The 20,967-nt window shown below is 35.1% G+C and overlaps 4 protein-coding genes across 4 annotated transcripts; 2 read left to right on the top strand and 2 right to left on the bottom strand.

Moving 5' to 3' along the window:
- Window positions 1–274: 274 nt before the first annotated feature.
- LOC107746203 (calcium release-activated calcium channel protein 1) lies at window positions 275–2,449 on the top strand. Its single transcript, XM_016560320.1, has 2 exons — window positions 275–541; window positions 1,639–2,449. Exons 1-2 carry the CDS (start codon window positions 422–424, stop codon window positions 2,185–2,187), a joined length of 669 nt encoding a protein of 222 aa, XP_016415806.1. The 5' UTR covers window positions 275–421; the 3' UTR covers window positions 2,188–2,449.
- Window positions 2,450–3,381: 932 nt separating this feature from the next.
- LOC107746222 (MORN repeat-containing protein 3-like) lies at window positions 3,382–6,569 on the bottom strand. The gene is made up of 5 exons (XM_016560353.1): window positions 6,542–6,569; window positions 6,049–6,177; window positions 5,678–5,809; window positions 4,390–4,574; window positions 3,382–4,179 (listed from the first exon to the last, which is right to left on the bottom strand). Exons 1-5 carry the CDS (start codon window positions 6,567–6,569, stop codon window positions 4,057–4,059), a joined length of 597 nt encoding a protein of 198 aa, XP_016415839.1. The 3' UTR covers window positions 3,382–4,056.
- A 97-nt stretch (window positions 6,570–6,666) lies between these two features.
- LOC107746200 (transmembrane protein 120B-like) lies at window positions 6,667–11,675 on the top strand. Its single transcript, XM_016560317.1, has 12 exons — window positions 6,667–6,753; window positions 7,619–7,737; window positions 7,822–7,938; window positions 8,040–8,099; window positions 8,181–8,276; window positions 8,354–8,443; window positions 9,350–9,415; window positions 9,508–9,569; window positions 9,666–9,758; window positions 9,879–9,943; window positions 10,661–10,729; window positions 10,877–11,675. Exons 1-12 carry the CDS (start codon window positions 6,691–6,693, stop codon window positions 10,988–10,990), a joined length of 1,014 nt encoding a protein of 337 aa, XP_016415803.1. The 5' UTR covers window positions 6,667–6,690; the 3' UTR covers window positions 10,991–11,675.
- A 2,149-nt stretch (window positions 11,676–13,824) lies between these two features.
- On the bottom strand, window positions 13,825–20,034 carry LOC107746201 (rho-related GTP-binding protein RhoF-like). The gene is made up of 5 exons (XM_016560318.1): window positions 19,280–20,034; window positions 18,870–18,957; window positions 17,009–17,118; window positions 15,473–15,607; window positions 13,825–14,762 (listed from the first exon to the last, which is right to left on the bottom strand). The coding sequence occupies exons 1-5, from the start codon at window positions 19,388–19,390 to the stop codon at window positions 14,595–14,597; spliced, it is 612 nt and encodes a 203-aa protein (XP_016415804.1). The 5' UTR covers window positions 19,391–20,034; the 3' UTR covers window positions 13,825–14,594.
- Window positions 20,035–20,967: the final 933 nt, after the last annotated feature.

The following is a 20,967-nucleotide window of genomic DNA, read 5'->3' as shown; positions in this document are numbered from 1 at the left end:
CAGTTGCTAATATAGCAAGGAGAAACGAAAATGCTTCCTCCTGGCAAAGTAAAATTTCTTGTTGATGTGTTTAGAAAACGCGTAAGATATTAATATTTTATACATATGAAATTACATTTTTAAAAAGAGCCATTTACAAATAATTTTACAAAAAACATAATAATAATAATTTTGTTAAGAAAGTATTCAATACAAAATATTCACCTACATCGATTCTGTTATGTTCTCACACGAATAAATGTGTAAACAAATGTGTTGTCGCGAAGGCTTGTGGGTAATTCCTTCACGATGCATCCAGTTTCACTTGAACAAGCCAGCTGACTGTCTCGTTCAGCCGCGGCGCTGGAGATTCACCATTAACCCGGCGCAATGCTTCGGTTCAGCTGAATCTCTCGGATAGTTTCTCATAATCTCTGCTCGGATGAACATGAGTCGGAACGAGCATTCGCTGCAGGCTCTGTCCTGGAGAAAGCTTTACCTGAGCAGAGCCAAACTCAAAGCGTCCAGTCGCACGTCTGCTCTTTTATCCGGTTTCGCAATGGTGAGTTGTTTTTCGCGTCTGTTTCTTTAGTGCTGTGGATGTTCAGTTTGCACCGGCGGTATAAACACCGAGTTGTTAAAGAGAAAGCGCGTCTTTAATAATGTTGTGTAAGTTTAAGCGAATATTTTGGATTCAAAAGGCGCATGACTCGAGTCTTTAATGCATCTGCAATCACAAACTGACAGCCACAGTTGTTTAGCTTGTGCTAATGCTCAGCTAGATACTGTACATATATTCATGACTGCAGTTTTTACTTAGTGATGCTTATAAAGAGCATCACGAGAAACATATTACCCGGATGCAGCCAAAACCTCAACTTCTTGATTCTTCCACTGCAGTGCACTTTAATTCCGGGCTTTAAGATTCTTGAGACATCTTACAATTTAATTTGCACATGCCCAACTTTAAATTAACATGTCAATCTTCTTAAAACCTAAATGCACGTTCTGTTTCATGTAAATATTCTTAATGTTTAAAAAAAATAATTCTAAAAACATTCAAATCAATTTTAAAGGCTTTTTATTTTTATTTTAGATAGATAGATGGACGGACATACAGACCTACAGATAGATAAGCTTTAAAAAAAAAAAGGCATTTTTTAAATTATTTATATATAGATATATAAATATATAAAAATAAATGTGTTATTTATTATAGATCTATAGATAGATAAGCTAAAAACATAATTTTTTAAATCATTTTTATAATACTTCCCAGATAGATAGATAGATAGATAATTTTTTATAATTATATATATGTATATATATATATATATATATACACATTTAGATGTTATTTATTTACATATGATTACTTATTACTAATAATAAATAAATGTAAATGATTTTATTATACATCATTTATATTTATACTTATAGTATTGTATACTATAGCTAGCAACATTTAATATATTTTATGTTACATAAAATTGTTTATTTTGTCAGCACAGTAAGGTTCCTCTCTAATGGTGTTGAAAATTCAATTTATGGAGTAGAAAATCAGTTTAAAAACTTTCATCAATGTGAATGCTAGTTTTCTCATTATAATGACTGGGTTCAGAGACTGTATTTTACCTGTGTTTTCCTTTCATTCAATAGGTGGCCATGGTGGAAGTACAGCTCGACACCAACCACGACTATCCCCCAGGACTGCTCATCGCTTTCAGCGCTTGCACCACTGTGTTGGTGGCCGTCCACCTGTTCGCCCTCATGGTGAGCACCTGCATCCTGCCCAACATCGAAGCGGTCAGCAACGTGCACAACCTCAACTCTGTGAAGGAGTCTCCTCACGAGAGAATGCATCGCCACATCGAGCTGGCCTGGGCTTTTTCCACCGTCATTGGAACATTGCTCTTCCTGGCCGAGGTGGTCCTGCTGTGCTGGGTCAAGTTTTTACCCATTAAGCCGAAGGACCAGAAAAACGGTACTATATCCGCCGGGGTGGCCGCTGCGATCACGTCTACCTCCATCATGGTCCCTTTCGGCTTGGTTTTTATCGTCTTCGCTGTGCATTTCTACCGCTCACTGGTCAGCCACAAGACCGACAGGCAGTTTCAAGAGTTAGAAGAGTTGGAGGACTTACAGAACGAATTGGACCATCGAGGGGAGTCATCTACGTTACAGTCTCCCAGTTCCCTTTACCCCTAGTTTTGAGTTTGGGAAAGAGCTTCTGTTAATGTTTTGGGTTTGTCATGTATTGCAACACATCGTTTTTTTTGACCATAGTATTGATCTATTTGTTGCATGTGGACACCAAAGCATCCAGTTTTATATGTGTTGAGGATTTGTCCACTGTTTCTGCTAGATTTACTTATAACAGACTGTGATAAATGTGAAAGCATGCACTGCATGTTTTATGGATATTTTCTTTTCATTTTTTTCCTCTTCTTATTGAAATAGTTCGCCCAAAAATGAACATTTTCTGAAACTGTACTCACTCTCAGGCCATCCAGGATATAGATGAGTTTGTTTCTTCATCAGAACAGATTTGGAGAAATGTAGCATTACATCACTCGCTCACCAATGGATCCTCTGCAGTGAATGGGTGCCGTCAGAATGAGAGTCCAAACAGCTGATAAAAAAATCACAATAATCCATTAAGACATTTTTAACTAAAAATACGGCTAAAATATGACTCCCCTATCCATGATATTGCTTTCTCCAGTGAAAAAGTCATCTCATCTGAATCAGGAGAGAAATATGCACAGATCAAGCTCTGTTTACAAACAGTTCAAAACAAATATGTTGATGGACTTTATCATTGGATGAAGCATTATTATGAATTATGGACTGGTATTTTGGCCAGAAGTGACAGTTTAAAGTGATTTGGTTCTTACAAACACACAGCTTTTCACTTCACAAGATGTTAATTGATGGACTGGAGTTGTGTGGATTATTGTGATGTTTTTATCAGCTGTTTGGACTCTCATTCTGACGGCACCCATTCACTGCAGAGGATCCATGTAGTGATGTAATGCTACATTTCTCTAATCTAAATTTCTAAAATCTGCTCCAAACTCATCTACATGAGTGGCCTGAGGTTGAGTAAATTTTCATTTTTGGGTAAACTATTCCTTTAATTCACCACAGGGAAAATCCTTCATTTCAGTATGGCAGCTGTGCCAATTTTGTTACTTACAAGGATTTTATTTTCACACAAGGCAAGCTGCATTCTTACAGACATTTTTTATTTTATTTTTTATTATTATTACAAGGGGACACTTTTATGTCCACTTGACCAAATAATTTTGATGCGTTCTGAATCAGGGCTTTGCTGTTGAACAGCTGAATCAAAACCAAAAATCATAGTCTTATTCAAACTCCATTGTTCTCCTAAATGAACCCCCTGAATGAGCACATCTTAGTAGAAATGAAGGCACTTTATCAACATGTTTGTCTGACCTTTTTTGGTAGTATTTGAAACAGCTTCCCATTAAAGGGGCCTCTGTTCACTCTGAAGTTGGACGCAAGTGCTTAGAGCCGTCACGACTAAAGAGCTGGCAGGATTGTGTGATTATGCTAGCAAACACATTTTTATAAAGTGTTTATTAAGCAGAGGACCGTTTAAGCATGTAGTTACATCAGCAGCATTGGTGAAAAACATTAAATTAACATGTTCAGTATTGCCAAATTGAAATACAATGATTTTTTTCCCAGATGTTTGTGAAATAATATCCATCTTGTGCAAACAGCTTGTGTAAAGTTTGATTAAGAAGCTCTTTTTATTAGTGCACACTGCACAGCATGTGCTGGAATTTAAAAGCCCACAGTTTTATACATTTTAATTAAAGTCTTAATCAGACCAACTTCAACCAAACACCTTTTTGTGTTCTTTTATATCATGTATGACATGCATTTCTTGCCAAAAACAAAATCTTGCCATTTTGTTCAATACTAGTAGATGCAGAATGTACCAACAGCTTTTATGTATTGTGTGATAGTGTTTTTATTGTGCGTGAGGGGTTGATAAAACGTATTTCACTGCACTAGTCTGCCTTTTTTGATTTCAGGATATTGTCAAGGTACATATTGCCTAGCAACCATGTGATTTGGAATCGTGGTCTCTGTTGATTTCTCCTTGTCCTCAGTGAAAAATGCTTGTGCCTCCATCAGCACAGCCTGTGAGTCCTGTAGGCAGACCTTTGGACATAAAAGCAGAGTTGTAATGCCACAGCATTTCTGAATCTGCATTTGGTAACAAACCATGCAAAATGACGAAACATTTTGAGCTGTTTGCTGTCACAGTGGTCAGAACCTATGACTGAAAGCTTGTATTATCGGTAATGCTTTATTTATTACTATTAAAATGGAAATCATGCAAATGAGCAAACATCAGCGTTAATCATTTACCATGGGAATTGGATACACTGTTGGTTTAACTGCTGCTTCTCTCCCAAAATCAAACGCGGTTCCACACTTAGCAACACCGTCAACCCAAAAGCCTTCATACAGCTGACCTCTGTCCAGGTAGTAGAACTTGCCGTGTCCGTTTTTCTGTCCGACGCTCCAGGTGCCCACAAAGCGGTTTCCATTAGCTTAGCAAAAATAAAAGATAAAAATGTCTGGATCATAATTCACAGCTCAAACTTCACTGCTTTCTTCTGCAAGAAGAAAACAAAGCCAATTTTTAGGATCATTAAGATTATTTGCATTATTTTATTTTATCCCCATTTTTTTATTGATTTTTAGCAGACATATAAAAAGGTATTACATCAGTTACAAAATGAGATAAGGTGTCTGATCAGAAGAAACACAAGAAACAAAAATTAATACATCCTTATTTTAATTAAGAAAATTTCCCCCCAAATTCTCATTACCATAATGCAAAAAATATGATTACTATCATTTATATATAATAAATTTATTAATGTAACAAATGTCATGCTAAATAAAATTGTATTGTTATTTACCATATATAAATACCAAATTGCCATAATGCAAAAATTTATCAAATATATATATATATATATTAATTGTTTTAATTATTTATTACAATTATTACTATATATATATAAGGCATTTATTTATTATTTAAAATAAATTGTAATGCTAAATAAAATATTTTAGTTTATTAATACTTATTGTATTTGATTTATAAATACAAAATAATAATGCATAAAAGATATGTATTGCTTAAATGTTTAATTTGGGAGAACTTGCACAATTGGTGGCTGACTAAATACTTTTTTGCCCCACTGTATATATATAATTACTATAACATATATAATGCATTTATCTAAATAAAATGTAATTCTAAATAAATATTTTCATTTATCATTTATGATAGACATTAGTTTATTAGTACTTATTGTATTTATGATTTATAAATACCAAATAATAAGGCATAAAATATATGTATTGCTTAAATGTTTAAATACATTATAGTATAGTATTATAATATTATTATAATGTTTAATTTCTATATATATGTATGTATGTGTGTATATATATATATATGTGTGTGTGTGTGTGTGTGTGTGTGTGTGTAATTACTATAACATATAATGCATTTATCTAAATAAAATGTAATTCTAACTAAAGTATTTTCATTTATCATTTATGATAAACATTATATACATTAGACATTAAATTATACATCTATATATTTATTATATATATATCCCTGTAGTGCAAGAACCAATATAAACTCTCACATACTCTTTAGTTTCAGGGTCAGTCTTGCTCAGGGTTCCATAGCCTTCTCTCTTTCCACACCTCCAGTCCCCATCATAGATCATTCCTGTTTTCTTCCAAACCTGTGCTCCTTTTCCTTATCAGAGTAAAAGCTATGTTCAGGAGCATTTTGTTAATGGAGGAAAATTCTGCCAAATCGAGCTTTAATAAGCAGCGTTTCCTAGGAACACATAATGTAATCTGCAGAACACATCTAAATAACAAAGTAAATTAAATTAAGGCTTGTCCATTAAAATTGCCAGGCTTCTTACTGTGATCCTCAAGGCCTCTAATGTTTAAAACATGCCATTAAATATTCAATCCAATAAATATTACCATGTTTCTTATTATCCATCCACTCGCCTGTGTATTGATCTCCATTGACTGAATACACAGTGTGATGCGGGCCACATTTTTGGGCCTTTTTGTCCCAAAGTTTTACAAGTGGTTCTGTAGTCCGGGTCTCTTCAAGAAGGTCATACTGTACATAAAAAGATGACTATTATCATTAAAATATTATTAGCTTGAACATGCTAGCACTAAAGTACTTTTTGTAGGTTTTTCTGCACTTACAAAGTGCAATTACAATAAAAGTTGAGTAAGGTAATCATAAAGTAGGTCTATTAGCACCTGCTCAGACCTTACCTGTCTTGAAACAGCTTGATCAGACCAAATTCACCATCCAAATCACTTAAATAAACTTAAAACAGACAAAACAATTATATTTAACCTGCAATAATGCTCGATGTCGACTGACCTGTCAAAGGAATTCGTGTACGGTAACCTAGCAACAAGCATTCAGCCTTGACTTATATTTATATTCGCTGACGCTCCCAGTCGTTAGGTGGCGATGTCATCCTTGGAATCTTACGCTCGCCTGTGATTGGTGGACGGGTGAAGAAGCGGAGCTGATATAAATAGCTGGAGCGCCTACTAGCGGCAGTGTGCGGCAGAGCAGCGCCAGCGCAGACGGGTACAATGTCACTGGAGAGATGTCAAAGTGAATGGACAGAAATAGAGCAAGAATATCAGCAATTACAGGTTTGAACTGAACGGATATGTGTTATATTAGTGCTCCGATAGACGAAAGATGAATCTTGTGTTAGTAAGGAAGAATATGTGTCTGTTTTGGATGTTTATGACGCGGCTAACAGGCTTTAGCTCATCAGATTAACTGATTTTCTTTTATTACTGTACATGTGTATTAAACCGGCATCAGTTCTGAAAAAAAACTTATTAAAATGACTCCATATATTCGTTTATATATTTTATTCTTTTAATAAATTTGGTGTGTTAGTAAAGTAGATCTGATAATGATTCACGAATTTAACTGGTTAAGCCAGGTTAGATGTTAACCAAGAGTTGTTGCTCAACTGTAAAAATTATCGTATAATCGATTCGTGATAGACAGGGTTAGATTACAGGATGGCGAAGCTCTAGACTCCAGGGGTTTGAATACTACTAAAAAGTGTTTTTTTAGGGCATGATACCATGGTAACACTGTTTTTGTTTTGTTTTGTTTTTTTATACATAACATGGTAGTACCCTGGTATTTTTTGAATTTCCCTGGAGTACCATGTAAAAACCTTAAGTAAAAATATTCAGTACTATGGTACAAATCAAAGAACCGTAGTATTGCCATCATTTATAATTTAACCATGTAAATACCATTGTAGCTGAATATGTAAATATCATTCAGTATTCATCACCACTCATCTATTATCGGGCCTGGTTATTGATAGAAAGGATTGGCCCATGTTTAAAATGCCCTTCTCATGTTCAAAATGACTCATGCTTAAAATGGAGCATCCAGAGGATGCCATGTGCCCATTGAAAAGTCATGCATGTATTCGGAAACGATTCTGATTTGATTTTGACTTCCAGGACTTTGACTTGCATGTTTTAGGAAACGCACAAAGTCTACAGACTGAAGCTGGAGGAGCTGACGAACCTGCAGGCGATATGCAGCAGTGCCATTAGCAAACAAAGAAAAGCCTTGAAAGACCTCAAGCATAGTCTTCATAAGTATGAGCCGAGTTTCAGATGTTACTAAAGATCTTGAGGACACATTCACAATGATGTAAACTGATCTTTTTTTGTTGAAAACAGGTGTACGAAAACTCGCAGTGAAAAAGAAACGGAGGTGATAAATGACCTGCAGGTCCAAATTAAAGAAAGGCAAAATGTCTTTTTTGACATGGAGGCCTATTTGCCAAAGAAAAATGGGTGAGTTTTAGTTCTTCATTCTGAGTGTGTTATTTATAATACCACAGTTGTGAGGTTTGGTTTTGAGGCTTTCCTACTATCTTACAACTGTTGTCTTTCAGATTGTACTTAAATTTAGTACTTGGAAATGTGAATGTCACACTCCTCAGCAACCAAGCCAAGTGAGTCAGATGTGAGCATGTCCATTGAGCGGAGAGAGATTTCCCAATACAAAATTGCTGATTTTGTGTTTTACACAACAGGTTTGCGTACAAAGACGAATATGAGAAGTTCAAACTTTATATGACTATAATACTAATGTTTGGTGCCGTCACCTGCCTCTTCCTTTTCAACTACCGGTAAGACGAGAGATCTGAATAGTTCAATGTTATTTATTTAATTTAATGTTATTAATAATTTAACGTCCCATTCACAGGGTTACAGATGAAATCTTCAACTTTTTATTGGTGTGGTATTATTGCACATTGACAATAAGAGAGAGTATCCTCATGAGCAATGGGTCACGGTGAGTTCAGTTTAAAATACATTTGATCAATGCTATGACTTAACGCTACGCTATGTCAATGCTATGACCACTTAGCTGTGGTGCTAGCGGGAGATTCAGGTTTGAATCTCTTTTCCCAGTATTTTGCTGTCCTCCCTCAATTCTATCAATTAACAATGTGTTTTGGGGCTCAAAATGCTCAAAATAAATTAAAATGAACTTTGGTTGTTTTATTTTATTTGTTTGTAGTAGTTTATTTTGTTTCTTTTTGTTTATTTATTTGGTTGCAGTACTTTATTTATTTGACCATTTGTATTGTATTTTGTTTGTTTTTGTTTATGTATTTGGTTGTAGTATTTAATTTTTATTTCTTTGTCTGTTTATATATTTATATGGTCGTGGCATTTTTATTTAAATGTTTTATTTTTTGTGTGTATTTATTTGGTTGTAGCACTTTGTTTGTCTGTTTATTTATTTGGTTGTAGTATTTTATTTTTATTTATTTATTTGGTTGCAGTACTTTATTTATTTGGCCATTTTTATTGTATTTTGTTTGTTTTTGTTTATGTATTTGGTTGTAGTATTTTATTTTTATTTATTTATTTGGTTGTAGTATCTTATTTTTATTTATTTATTTGGTTGTAGTATTTTATTTTTTATTTCTTTGTCTGTTTATATATTTATATGGTCGTGGCATTTTTATTTTTTTGTGTTTATTTGGTTGTAGCACTTTGTTTATTTATTTGGCTGTGGTATTTTATCTTGTTTGTTTGGTTTGTTTGTTTGTTTGGCTGTGATTGTTAATTTATTTGGTTGTTTTTGTTTATTTAGATGTATTTTATCTATTTATTCAGTATGTAATTTTGTTTAATGTATTATGAAGCATGATTATGATTTACGTTGTATTGATTTATTATTTCTTACTAGAATTAAAGGTTGGTGGGTGTCACATCACTACGTCTCAACCTTTTTATCAGGTGTTATGTTGACATGGTAAGTGTTTAGGCCACAAATCATATAACGTATTAATTTTTTCCCATCACCGGCTTGTATTTCATCACCACTCTCTGTTTCTGTCTTTTAAGGCCAGAAGGTCCAATGTATCAGATGTTCAGAAGTCAGTTCCTGGCTTTCTCCATCTATCAGAGTGAGTATAATCTATTAACTGCTCTCTGTGGGTTTTTATGTGTCTTTTGTTTGTTGTTAGAATGTTTAATGTTGATGGTTTATGTTTCTCTGGCAGGTTGTGTGCAGTTTCTTCAGTATTATTATCAGAGCGGCTGCTTGTATCGGTTACGGGCTCTGGGGGAACGAAACCAGCTGGACCTGACTGTGGGTAAGAATTGTGACTGATTTGAATCCTGGGAGAAATGTTGATCTGGATGATGTCATGGTTTCACGCTGCAGCTGTTAGATGCTGCAGACCCCAGACTGACCTCTCATGTTACTCTTACAGAGGGCTTTCAGTCGTGGATGTGGAGAGGGCTTACATTTCTCCTTCCGTTTCTATTCTTTGGCCATGTGAGTACCAGCATTTAACTGTTGCCTGTATCTTTTTTTTTTATGTTGATTCTCATGCAACCTTTAAAGGTCATGCAATCTTAAAAAGTTTGTCTATGAAAATTGTCATGCATTTGACAGCGTAACATCTATGTAGTTCATATAACTGTGTGTATTTTAAAATGCTTGGGGTTAGTAAAAAAAAAAATTTTTTTTTGAAAGAAATTAAGACTTCTATTTGGCAAAGACACATTAAATGGATCAAAAGGGACAGTGGAGACATTTATAATTATACAAAAGATAAAAATATATATATTTTTAATTCATCAAAGAATCCTGACAAAATCTATCACGGTTTCCACAAAAATATGAAGCAGCACAACTGTTTGCAACTTAATAAGAAATGTTTCTTGAGCAGCAAATCAGCATATTAGAATGACTTCTGAAGGATGTAATACTGAAGACCGGAGTAATGATGCTGACAATTCAACTTTCCATCACAGGAATAAATTATATTTTATAATATACTGAAACAGAAAAGTTTTTTTTTTAAATTGCATTAATATTTCAAAATGTTACTGTATTTTTGATCGAATAAATTTGCCTTTGGTGAGCATGAGAGACTTCTTTCAAAAACATTTAAAAAATGTACAGACCCTGAACTTTTTAACAGTATTATATATTGATTCCGTTGACAGGCATGTAAGAGAATTGTGTTGTTTTCTCTCCTCTGGTCAGTTTTGGCAGCTGTACAATGCTGCGAGTCTTTTTAAGCTGTCTGCCCGTGATGATTGCAAAGAATGGCAGGTAAAGAGAGCAGCTGAAGTTGTCAGACATCACTATTATTGCTCAAAACCCCAAGTATTAGTCTTCTGCACATTTCTCATCCAATACTGGTATTCATTTTGCCAGTATTGCAAATAGATTTTTGCACTTAAATGTTTTGTTTTCCAGGTGTTCATGTTGGCCTTGACGTTTCTCGTCCTGTTCTTGGGAAATTTCCTCACAACTCTAAAAGTGGTCCACCAGAAGCTCCAGACGAACAAAGAAAAGGTTAAAAATAACTGACGAGACGCCAACTGGAAGATTTCATACGCAGCGAGGCCAGTGTGGAAGTCACAGAACTGAACTTCAAAGTGCACAAAACTGTTTCGTCTATAGGAGTTGCGTCCCACAAGCTGTTTGGAGAGGGTTGGAAGTAGATGTTGACGTCTCCGCGAACTCGTTTCAGCAGCGGCAGTGAAACTCAAGATTTCGTGTCACGTTGCCCTATCGTCTGCCATGTTGTTTTTGCTCGTATTTATGCAATCACAGCAATTAGAGGGTAATGTTTGGGCTAGATACTACTGACAACTTTAAGACCCTGTATACTCAATAAGTGAGGAGACTTCAGTTCACTTTTGTTTTGTTCCTGTGCATGAATATGTTTACAATAAGCTACATTTAAAGTTTATGCAATGCAGCAGGAAGGCTACAGAACTGCAGTTGCTCAGTTCATTGCAGCATCTCAAAGGGATTTATGTTTTTTTTTGTTTGTTTTTTTTAAAGCTGGATAGTGATTGAAGTACTTGTTCTCATACAAGGCATTTTAGCTGAAGCATATTCTTTTGTTGGAAAGCATTGATGCAATGCAACTTCAAGGGAAAGGTGTGTTTTGCACGTTGCGGCACAGTGCTTGAACAAGGCCAAAGAATTAAAGAAATAGTTCAACCAAAAATGAAAATTTGATTAGAATTTACTCAACCTCAGGCCATCCAAGATGTAGATGAGTTTGTTTCTTCATCAGAACAGATTTGGAGAAATTTAGCATTATGTCACTCGCCCACCAATGGATCCACTGCAGTGAATGGGTGCCGTCAGAATGAGAACCCAAACAGCTGATAAAAACATCACAATAATCGACAATCCACACCACTCCAGTCCATCAGTTAATGTATTGTGAAGCGAAAAGATGTGTTTGCAAGATACAAATCCTTCATTAAGACTTTTTTTACTTAAAATATGAGTCCTCTATCTATAATATTGCTTTCTCCAGTGAAAAAGTTAATCAATCATGTTTGTGGATTTTGATGTGAGAGGACAACAGCAGATGGTCTTTTATACTATAAGTGAAATGATGGATTATGAACTGGTATTTTGACCAGAATTGACTGTTTAAACTTCTTAATGATGGATTTGTTTCTTACAAACACGCAGCTTTTAACTTCACAGGATGTTAACTGATGGGCGGGAGTCGTGTGGATTACTTGTGGATTATTGTGATGTTTTTATCGGCTGCTTGAGCTCTCTCATTCTGACGGCACCCATTCACTGCAGAGGATGCCATGCTGAATGTTCCAAATCGGTTCCAAAAAAGAAACAAACTCATCTATAATTCGGTGAATTCCCAGCAAATTTCACTTTTGAGTGAATTATTCCTCTAAGGTCACATGATATTCCCTGACACCTTGAAAATGTGGATTTGTATTTTTAATGATGGCAATAAAGCTCCGGTAACACTTCATAGTACATTTGAATCAAAAAAGAAGCATCCCTTTTTTCTTGCTTTGTTATTTTTACGTGTTTGGTAGTTGTATTCAAAGTCATAGTAACTGCATTTTAAGTCCGAATAACAAAAATGTTGAACTACATCTTGAAAAATGGAAATGAATGCTTTTAGAATTACATCCGCTGTAATAGTACAAACCAGTATGTGTTTCTGGTACTTTGACCGTGTCAAAGAAAAAGCATATTGTTTTGCTTGTTAATGCGACATTTTTTCAAGGTACACCATCAGGGAGTTTGCAGACAAGACCTTTTTCCTATGTGATATTACAGATGCAAGTAGTGTCAGAAGTTGCATTTGGTTACTGGATGATTTGTTTGCCTTAATGCTCTCCTTTGCCTGTTCACACCTGGTTTAGATTAGCCTAGAACCCAAGTGTTACAAGTTGTTTGGAATTTCATGGGCTCAGTGAACTGTACCTGAAACAAAAAGCTGTAATTAAACGGCATTTCTCATGTTGGGACGTATACGTAATAGTTGTCACTCTTCACAGTGTGATTTTGTAAGTGTTTTGTGTTGAAAGAAATAACTGCACTTTTTGCTTGAACGTAAAATAAGCCTTCAGACTGGGGGGAAAGAAGGTTTTCAAAGGACCCATTAGATATTAAGTTGGATTTCTATTGCCCTTCTGTTGCTATAGAGCAAATAAATTCAATCTGATGCAATCTGTGTGGCCTCGTGTGAAAATCTGTTACTTAGGCCTTCACCACCAGAGGGAGAAAGAGTGGAGCATGTGCTTCTACTTGGGGCTTGTGGGTGATATACAGGTGCTATAAGCGATTGTATTTATTATTTACTCGTTTAGTTATAAAGCTCTGTGTAGTCTAGTGTCTAGCTATTATTATTATGTCCAATTTTATAGCTTTATTCAATGGTTACGGTTTTATTTGTTGTTATATTAGTGTTACAAATATACCGTATTTATGGAATACAATATATAAAACAAACTATATATTATAATCATAAATAATTAATAAAAGAAATTATTTCAAAACAGTGCAGAGTAGCTTCAATGAAATTGTCAGTAAATTCATATTGATAATATTTTCATGCTTATACGTAGTCTAGGCTTCCGTTACCGCAGTCGCATCCTGCTAAGCAGGAGTTTTTGCGCTAACCACAAGAAGATCACTCTTGTATTCCGAGCAAGTTTGTTTTGTTAAAGAAAGCAGAGATTTTCACTCATATGTCTGCCTAATATCTGAAAACTGCATTATGCAAATGAAAAGTAGGCTACCTGTGTGCCGATGCAGCTGTAGCTAGGCTATAAAAGAGCTACAGAAGTGACTTCATCCTGTTTCACACATGATTCACTTCAGTAGGCAAAACACCTAAAAGCATGTGTGTGCACAATATATAACTTAAAATATCACGGGTTTATTTGTGCAATCTACACTCAGGCAAATGGTTTTCAACTGATCCAACACTTTCTAGTGTCTATGTGAGATTTGAAGAAGTTATCGAGATATAGTAAATCAACCTTAAAGAAACAAAAATGAAATTCTAGCCTAGTTAAAACGTTGTAAATGGTGGTGGTCTACACACAGACTGATATTTCTACAAATCAGGATTTTTGTACACCACAGTATAGGCCTCCTTTTTTGTTCAGAAAGCTTTATATAATATATAGACTCACAAAATACTGTAACTCAAAAACTGCTGTGTAAGTTGATAACATGAATTGCACACCCAGTGTAACATAGTGGCTGTTACTTCAGTTAGTTGTGCGTTACTATTATAAACAACACAGAATGTAACCAAATTCAAAGTGTGACCATGTGATGTATAGTCATCCCTGAGACATCAGCAGCAGTTTTTCCATCTCCTGTTGGATCCACGATCATGGAAGACCAAATTCCATCAAGTCATATCAGTAACACCAGCAGAAGGATGTGGTGTGGACCACTACAAACTTATCACACACACACTGGTGACCTCTGTCAAAGAGTAAGCCTTGCTTGGTGGGCAGATTATGAGAAAACGCACACCACAAGCATGTCCTGAAAAATATTCCTCCGTGAAAGCTTAAACAATAGTGAGAAGCTTTGCAGATGGTTTTGGAATTTTTACAAAATATCCTAGTTCATATATACAAAACTTGAACAAATGTGTTCCTTCTGGTAATGGTCACAGGATGGTGCAGCGTTTCTTCTTCTTGCGACGATGTCTTGCTTTAGCTCTGGCCGATAGCGCTCGCTTTGTTGCCTCTCTGAAAATGTCCTCTACGTTTTCTCTATATTTAGCTGAACACTCCAGGTATATCTCAGCGTTCATTTGCTTCTTGATCTCTTCACCCTAAGAAAGAGATATGAAGGTTGGTTACTCAGTAAACATATCTATATCTATATCTATTTATATACATACACACACTATATATACTATTTATATACATACACACACTATATATATATATATATATATATACACACACACATGACAGTAAATTAGTTTACACCAACATATAAAAAATACATAAATATAAAAGTAAAATTAATTAATTAAAAATCTAAATATTTAAAAATATATATATAACTACCATTCAAAATGTTGGGGTTAATAAGTTTATTTATTTTATTTTATTTTATGAAATTAATACTTTTATTCAACAGGGATGCATTAAATTAATCAAAAGTGACAGTAAAGACATTTATAATGTTACAAAGAACAAATTTCTATTTCAAATAAATGCTGTTCTTTTTTACTTTTTTTTTTTAAGTAACATGGTTTCCACAAAAATATTAAGTAGCACAACTGTTTTGAACACTGAATGTGTGTGTGTAGATAGATAGATAGATAGATAGATAGATAGATAGAAAAAGTAACAGTTTCCACAAAAATATTAAGCAGCATAACTGTTTTCACATTGAATATATTTAATATATAGTAGCATTAAAAATAGCAAACTTAACCCAATATGACTTGTATTTGAGACTGAGGGCTTGTGATGTTCTTTATTTTGTAAGTCGAATGTCTGCCAGATGAATGAATGTAAATGTAAAGCCAACCTGGAGGTAGGTGATGGGCACCAGATCTAAAGCTTTGAGCTTCCTCATCTTCTCTTTGTCCTTTCGCAGGTCCGTCTTGCACCCTATCAAGACAATGGGGACGTCACGGCAGAAATGACGGACCTCTGGGTACCACTGTAGGGGAAGATGAAAAAAAAAAAGTTTAAAACTGAACTTCTTCTTTTATATAAATACTTTTTCTGGTCTTCCTTAATGCCGTAATGGTGTACTGTATCTATCTTTAGGCCATGAATGAACAGTTTGCTGTGTCTTTATTTAAACAGGGCTCAACACATTCCTCTGAACTGACACGACAGGAAGCTTAAAATAAATACTGTTTCTTTTCAGAGGTGGTCCATCTGTAATCATCTACTGTTCAGGTCAAAGTTTATCAGCTCACAGTTGCTAACAAACAAAGTTAAAACAGACTTTCACCTGATGAACACTTCGGTTTCATACTCAACTGAAGGCAAATGATTTCACCTTTATCGTGACATTGTCGAACGACGTCGGATTGGTCACATCGTAGCAGATGAGAACAAGGTTTACTTCTTGATACGACAGAGGCCTCAAGCGGTCATAGTCCTCTTGGCCTGTCAATAAACAGATTAGAAGGAAATGACGTCATTTTAATCACACTGATACCTGAAAACAGCGCTGCATTATGTGGACTGTTTCTATGGCGACGCTTCTAAACAAGTCATTGAAGCCGAGGAGGTGGAGACCTCTGACCATATACAGCATCTTCCTGTGTCGTATTTTATGAACAAAGTATTTTGACGAAAAACCGAGATGTGGTAGAAAACCACATCCTGGCTTCAACATCCTGTTCCTGAGACGCACAGAAGGTCCGTGCAGCAGTGTGGGTCTGATAAGCAGCTTGATTACTAAAGATGCAGTTCAATTTAGACAAAAGAGACATTTCGAAGAATTTCTCATGGAGAAATTCAAGTTATATAGACATCAGGGGTTCACCGAGGTCAGTGACAGTAAATGAGTAAATGACGATTAAATCAATACGAGAACATTCCAAATAAGGTATAAAATGTCTGATGATCAGTGTGACTAATAAAAATAAAACTTCCTTTTTCTATGACAATATATTCACTGTAAAAATATACTAACAATGTAAAAATATATCCTAGTTCCTGAATGTACAGTTCTGAAATGTTTGAACTATAAACAAACTAGAACATGACTAACTCAAATATCTCATTTCAATCAATTTGAGGCTTCAAAACAACTAGAACCGTTTTTTTCTGTAATAATATCTTTGTATATATATACATATAACAAAACAAAACTACTGTTTAAAAGTTTGGGGTCGGTAAGATTTTGTATCTTTTTGAAAAAAGTATTTTATGGTCACCAAGGCTGCATTCATTAAATCTAAAAATACATTAAAAACAGTAAAAATTTTGAAATATTATTATGATTTAAAATAACAATTTTCTATTTGAATATGTTTTAAAATGTAATTTATTTCACCTGATGAACACTTCGGTTTCATACTCAACTGAAGGCAAATGATTTCACCTTTATCGTGACATTGTCGAACGACGTCGGATTGGTCACATCGTAGCAGATGAGAACAAGGTTTACTTCTTGATACGACAGAGGCCTCAAGCGGTCATAGTCCTCTTGGCCTGTCAATAAACAGATTAGAAGGAAATGACGTCATTTTAATCACACTGATACCTGAAAACAGCGCTGCATTATGTGGACTGTTTCTATGGCGACGCTTCTAAACAAGTCATTGAAGCCGAGGAGGTGGAGACCTCTGACCATATACAGCATCTTCCTGTGTCGTATTTTATGAACAAAGTATTTTGACGAAAAACCGAGATGTGGTAGAAAACCACATCCTGGCTTCAACATCCTGTTCCTGAGACGCACAGAAGGTCCGTGCAGCAGTGTGGGTCTGATAAGCAGCTTGATTACTAAAGATGCAGTTCAATTTAGACAAAAGAGACATTTCGAAGAATTTCTCATGGAGAAATTCAAGTTATATAGACATCAGGGGTTCACCGAGGTCAGTGACAGTAAATGAGTAAATGACGATTAAATCAATACGAGAACATTCCAAATAAGGTATAAAATGTCTGATGATCAGTGTGACTAATAAAAATAAAACTTCCTTTTTCTATGACAATATATTCACTGTAAAAATATACTAACAATGTAAAAATATATCCTAGTTCCTGAATGTACAGTTCTGAAATGTTTGAACTATAAACAAACTAGAACATGACTAACTCAAATATCTCATTTCAATCAATTTGAGGCTTCAAAACAACTAGAACCGTTTTTTTCTGTAATAATATCTTTGTATATATATACATATAACAAAACAAAACTACTGTTTAAAAGTTTGGGGTCGGTAAGATTTTGTATCTTTTTGAAAAAAGTATTTTATGGTCACCAAGGCTGCATTCATTAAATCTAAAAATACATTAAAAACAGTAAAAATTTTGAAATATTATTATGATTTAAAATAACAATTTTCTATTTGAATATGTTTTAAAATGTAATTTATTCCTGTGATGCAAAGCTGAATTTTCAGCATCATTACTTCAGTCTCCAGTGTCACATGATCAGATGTCAAATGTTAAAAACAGTAAGGGATGCTGAATTTTTTATTTTTTTTTGTGGAAGCCATAATACTTTGTTTTCAGGATTTTTTTTTGATGAATAGAAAGTTCAAAAGAACAGAATTTATTTGAAAAAGAAATATTTTATAACATTAGAAATGTCTTTGTCACTTTTGATCAATTTAATGCATCCTTGCTGAATAAATACTCGCTCAAAAAATAAATCACACCGACCCTAAACTTTTGAACATTAGTGTAAATGATAATCAAAGTATTCAATTTAAATAACTAATTCAATTCTGAAAAAATTTAAAAACATGCAGTATTCATCCACAAATGTAACAACTGCGTTACAAATTGAGTAGTGGCTTTTAGCATGTTGCACCACATCCGCAGACACAGCTTAAAAACTGGGGTGATATTTAGAATATGAATATTTCACAATGGCTAACATGTCATTTATTTCACTGTAATATTCTGGAAGTAATTCATACAGTATGGTCTTAGATGTCAATGAATGAGGACAGAAATCTTGCACAAATTTTTTTTTTTGCAAAATAATTCAAAATGAAATTGAACACAATGCCAAAGGGATTTTTTTATTTTTTATTATTTAGATAATCATGCAATGATCAAAGTGTGTATGCGGCCTGACCTCAGGGATGACAACTTAGAAAACTATTACTAATGGTTTCACACCCATTTCACTCAACATTCCTGCCTAAATAGTTAATCAATGAAGCAGGTCACTGTAGAGAATGGGGTGTTTGGAATCTGAGGTGTGTGTGGCGTCTGTAGACACTTACCTGCTGTATCATAGAGATTCAGCTGAATGTCTTTCCCTCCATAGGATACAGTGGTGACATATTTGTCGAACACAGATGGAGCATATTTCTGTTGATTTTCAACATAAAATTAGACAAATACAGGCATACAATGGATGATGGTGCATAAAATTTCAGGTTTCTACAAGACACATTTGAAGTACAATCAAGGCGTTGGCAGAAACCAAAATTGCTGTCTGGGAGTGGAAAAACTGGCTGAGGATGTTGTGCAAATGACTCTTATACATTTTGCAATGTTTCCTTCTCTTAAAAATGGTTATTTCTGTAACTATCTTCACAACTAAAGTAAATCTGGTTTACTTACACACACAAAAAACTAAAGCAAATTTGTACTTTGCCAACCTAAAACCCCTCATCATCTAAAAGCTTACCTCTGGGAAATCTCCTTTGGCGTACACCATAAGCAGGGATGTTTTCCCACAGCCCCCATCTCCGACGATCACAATTTTGAGAGAATCAGTCTGAGTGCCATTCTGTGTCATGTCCTTTTGCGGGCCTCACCGGCCAATTCAGTTCCTCCAACAGGTGCCCAAGTGCACAGAAGTGTCAGGTAAATTCATTGGTGCGAGTGGCGGGTGAGTATAACGTGAGACGAACACTCTGCCAGGTCAGCATGCTGCTATCCGGTCCCAACTTCCTCCTCCTCTCTCCTTTTTTTCGTTTCAAACCATGTGACTATGTTTTCAAGAACCCCTGATCAGGCGTGTGACTGTAATTGAGGCTGTGTGACTCTTTTCTATGCTCGTCTACACATGGTCTGCACCATCACTAGGCGGGGTACATGAAGGCACTCCCTCCAGCCGGTCAGGAGAGTTGACTTCCTAACTACATGTTAATTGAGACAGTCCTTTGAAAAGTTTCTCACATTCTCCCATCTACAGAGGGTGGAGCGGGACAGGAGGTTGCTCTGAATGGTATGCTTAAGATGATATTAGAAAAAACATCATTGCAGTGATTATTTTAGCAATTTGTTGATAATTAAGTGAATTATGTAAGAGTGTGACTTTGTTACTAATAACAATTACATAACTAAAAGTGTTATTAATTGTATTACTAGATTTACCCACCTATTACACGTGTTAGGCTATTTTAGTATCATTCACATGTTTTATATATTTTGATTATAGTTTTTATTTTCCTTTCAAGAACTAAATAAAAGCTAACATAGGTTATATGATTAATGGCGAAGCTGAATGTCGAAATTTGTCGAGGATCCACTCCAGCTGTCCAGAGCACAAATGAAGCTTTACGCACACGTCTGCATATCTGGTAACAAACAAAAAGACTAGAAGATGATAACACTGGTATCGACTGAGATCTCTGCACTTCTTTTCTGCCCTTCTATCCTCGCGTTAGAAACAAGGCTGATGAAATCAAGATTTAGATCCCTTTAGGAACAAAGGAAACCCATTTTGGCCATTGAGTTCCAATGTAGGAGAAAATGGCTGCGCCTGCGTTCAGCCTTCTTTCTGCTCTCTGTAGAAAGAACTGAAGGCTGTGCTTCTAATAGCTGAATCTACCATGGTGCTTCAATCTGATTGGCCAGAGAGGGAACTGCTGTTAACCAGCCAATTGCCCAAGCACCCAGAATATCAAACAATGTTGGGAATGGTGGAATTGAGAAATGTATCACAACTAGTATTAGTACAAAACATTAGAAGTTTAAACACAAAAATCACCACTTTTATTTTTTGTTTACATAAGATGGACCCTCGTGAAAGTTCATTTTACTGACGCATTCTAAATGCAAGACAAAAAAATATTCAGGAATAAATGTTTAAATTAAAACAGAAACGCAGAACGTTTCTACACCAAATCATTTGGGCTTTCGGCGCGTGTCCCAATTCAGTTTTAACAACCTTCCCCAGCGTTGCTCCTCCATGTCCATCTTGTATTTAACGTCCATGTAAATCTATAGTGCAGATTCAACGCGTTCGAAACGTTGGTTTTCTGCTCGAAATTCAAGATATGTTCACTTCCTACTCGTTTATCGCACATAACCAGACTTGTATGTGTTTTTGACGGTCACACAAAATTCTGCTTTAGCGTAACAATTAAA

Source organism: Sinocyclocheilus rhinocerous, unplaced genomic scaffold (assembly GCF_001515625.1).
Source record: "Sinocyclocheilus rhinocerous isolate Xijiao unplaced genomic scaffold, SAMN03320098_v1.1 scaffold4545, whole genome shotgun sequence".
In the NCBI taxonomy this organism is placed as follows: Eukaryota; Metazoa; Chordata; class Actinopteri; order Cypriniformes; family Cyprinidae; genus Sinocyclocheilus; species Sinocyclocheilus rhinocerous.
Note: the sequence above shows the minus strand (reverse complement) of the source record. Positions and strands in the feature narration are given on the sequence as shown.

Excerpts from the sequence above, each read along its gene's own strand:
- LOC107746201 (XM_016560318.1), bottom strand. The coding sequence starts at position 19,390 with ATGACACAGAATGGCACTCAGACTGATTCTCTCAAAATTGTGATCGTC. Across the intron at positions 18,958-19,279 it reads CCAAAGGAGATTTCCCAGAG|AAATATGCTCCATCTGTGTT; the intron begins GTAAGCTTTTAG and ends GAAAATCAACAG. Across the intron at positions 15,608-17,008 it reads TCGACAATGTCACGATAAAG|TGGTACCCAGAGGTCCGTCA; the intron begins GTGAAATCATTT and ends CTTCCCCTACAG.
- LOC107746222 (XM_016560353.1), bottom strand. The coding sequence starts at position 6,569 with ATGACATCGCCACCTAACGACTGGGAGC. Across the intron at positions 6,178-6,541 it reads GCCACCTAACGACTGGGAGC|AGACCCGGACTACAGAACCA; the intron begins GTCAGCGAATAT and ends ACCTTCTTGAAG. Across the intron at positions 4,575-5,677 it reads GTATGTGAGAGTTTATATTG|CTAATGGAAACCGCTTTGTG; the intron begins GTTCTTGCACTA and ends ATTTTTGCTAAG.
- LOC107746200 (XM_016560317.1), top strand. The coding sequence starts at position 6,691 with ATGTCACTGGAGAGATGTCAAAGTGAATGGACAGAAATAGAGCAAGAA. Across the intron at positions 7,738-7,821 it reads CTCAAGCATAGTCTTCATAA|GTGTACGAAAACTCGCAGTG; the intron begins GTATGAGCCGAG and ends TGTTGAAAACAG. Across the intron at positions 8,444-9,349 it reads CTCATGAGCAATGGGTCACG|AATTAAAGGTTGGTGGGTGT; the intron begins GTGAGTTCAGTT and ends ATTTCTTACTAG.
- LOC107746203 (XM_016560320.1), top strand. The coding sequence starts at position 422 with ATGAACATGAGTCGGAACGAGCATTCGCTGCAGGCTCTGTCCTGGAGA. Across the intron at positions 542-1,638 it reads TTTTATCCGGTTTCGCAATG|GTGGCCATGGTGGAAGTACA; the intron begins GTGAGTTGTTTT and ends TTCATTCAATAG.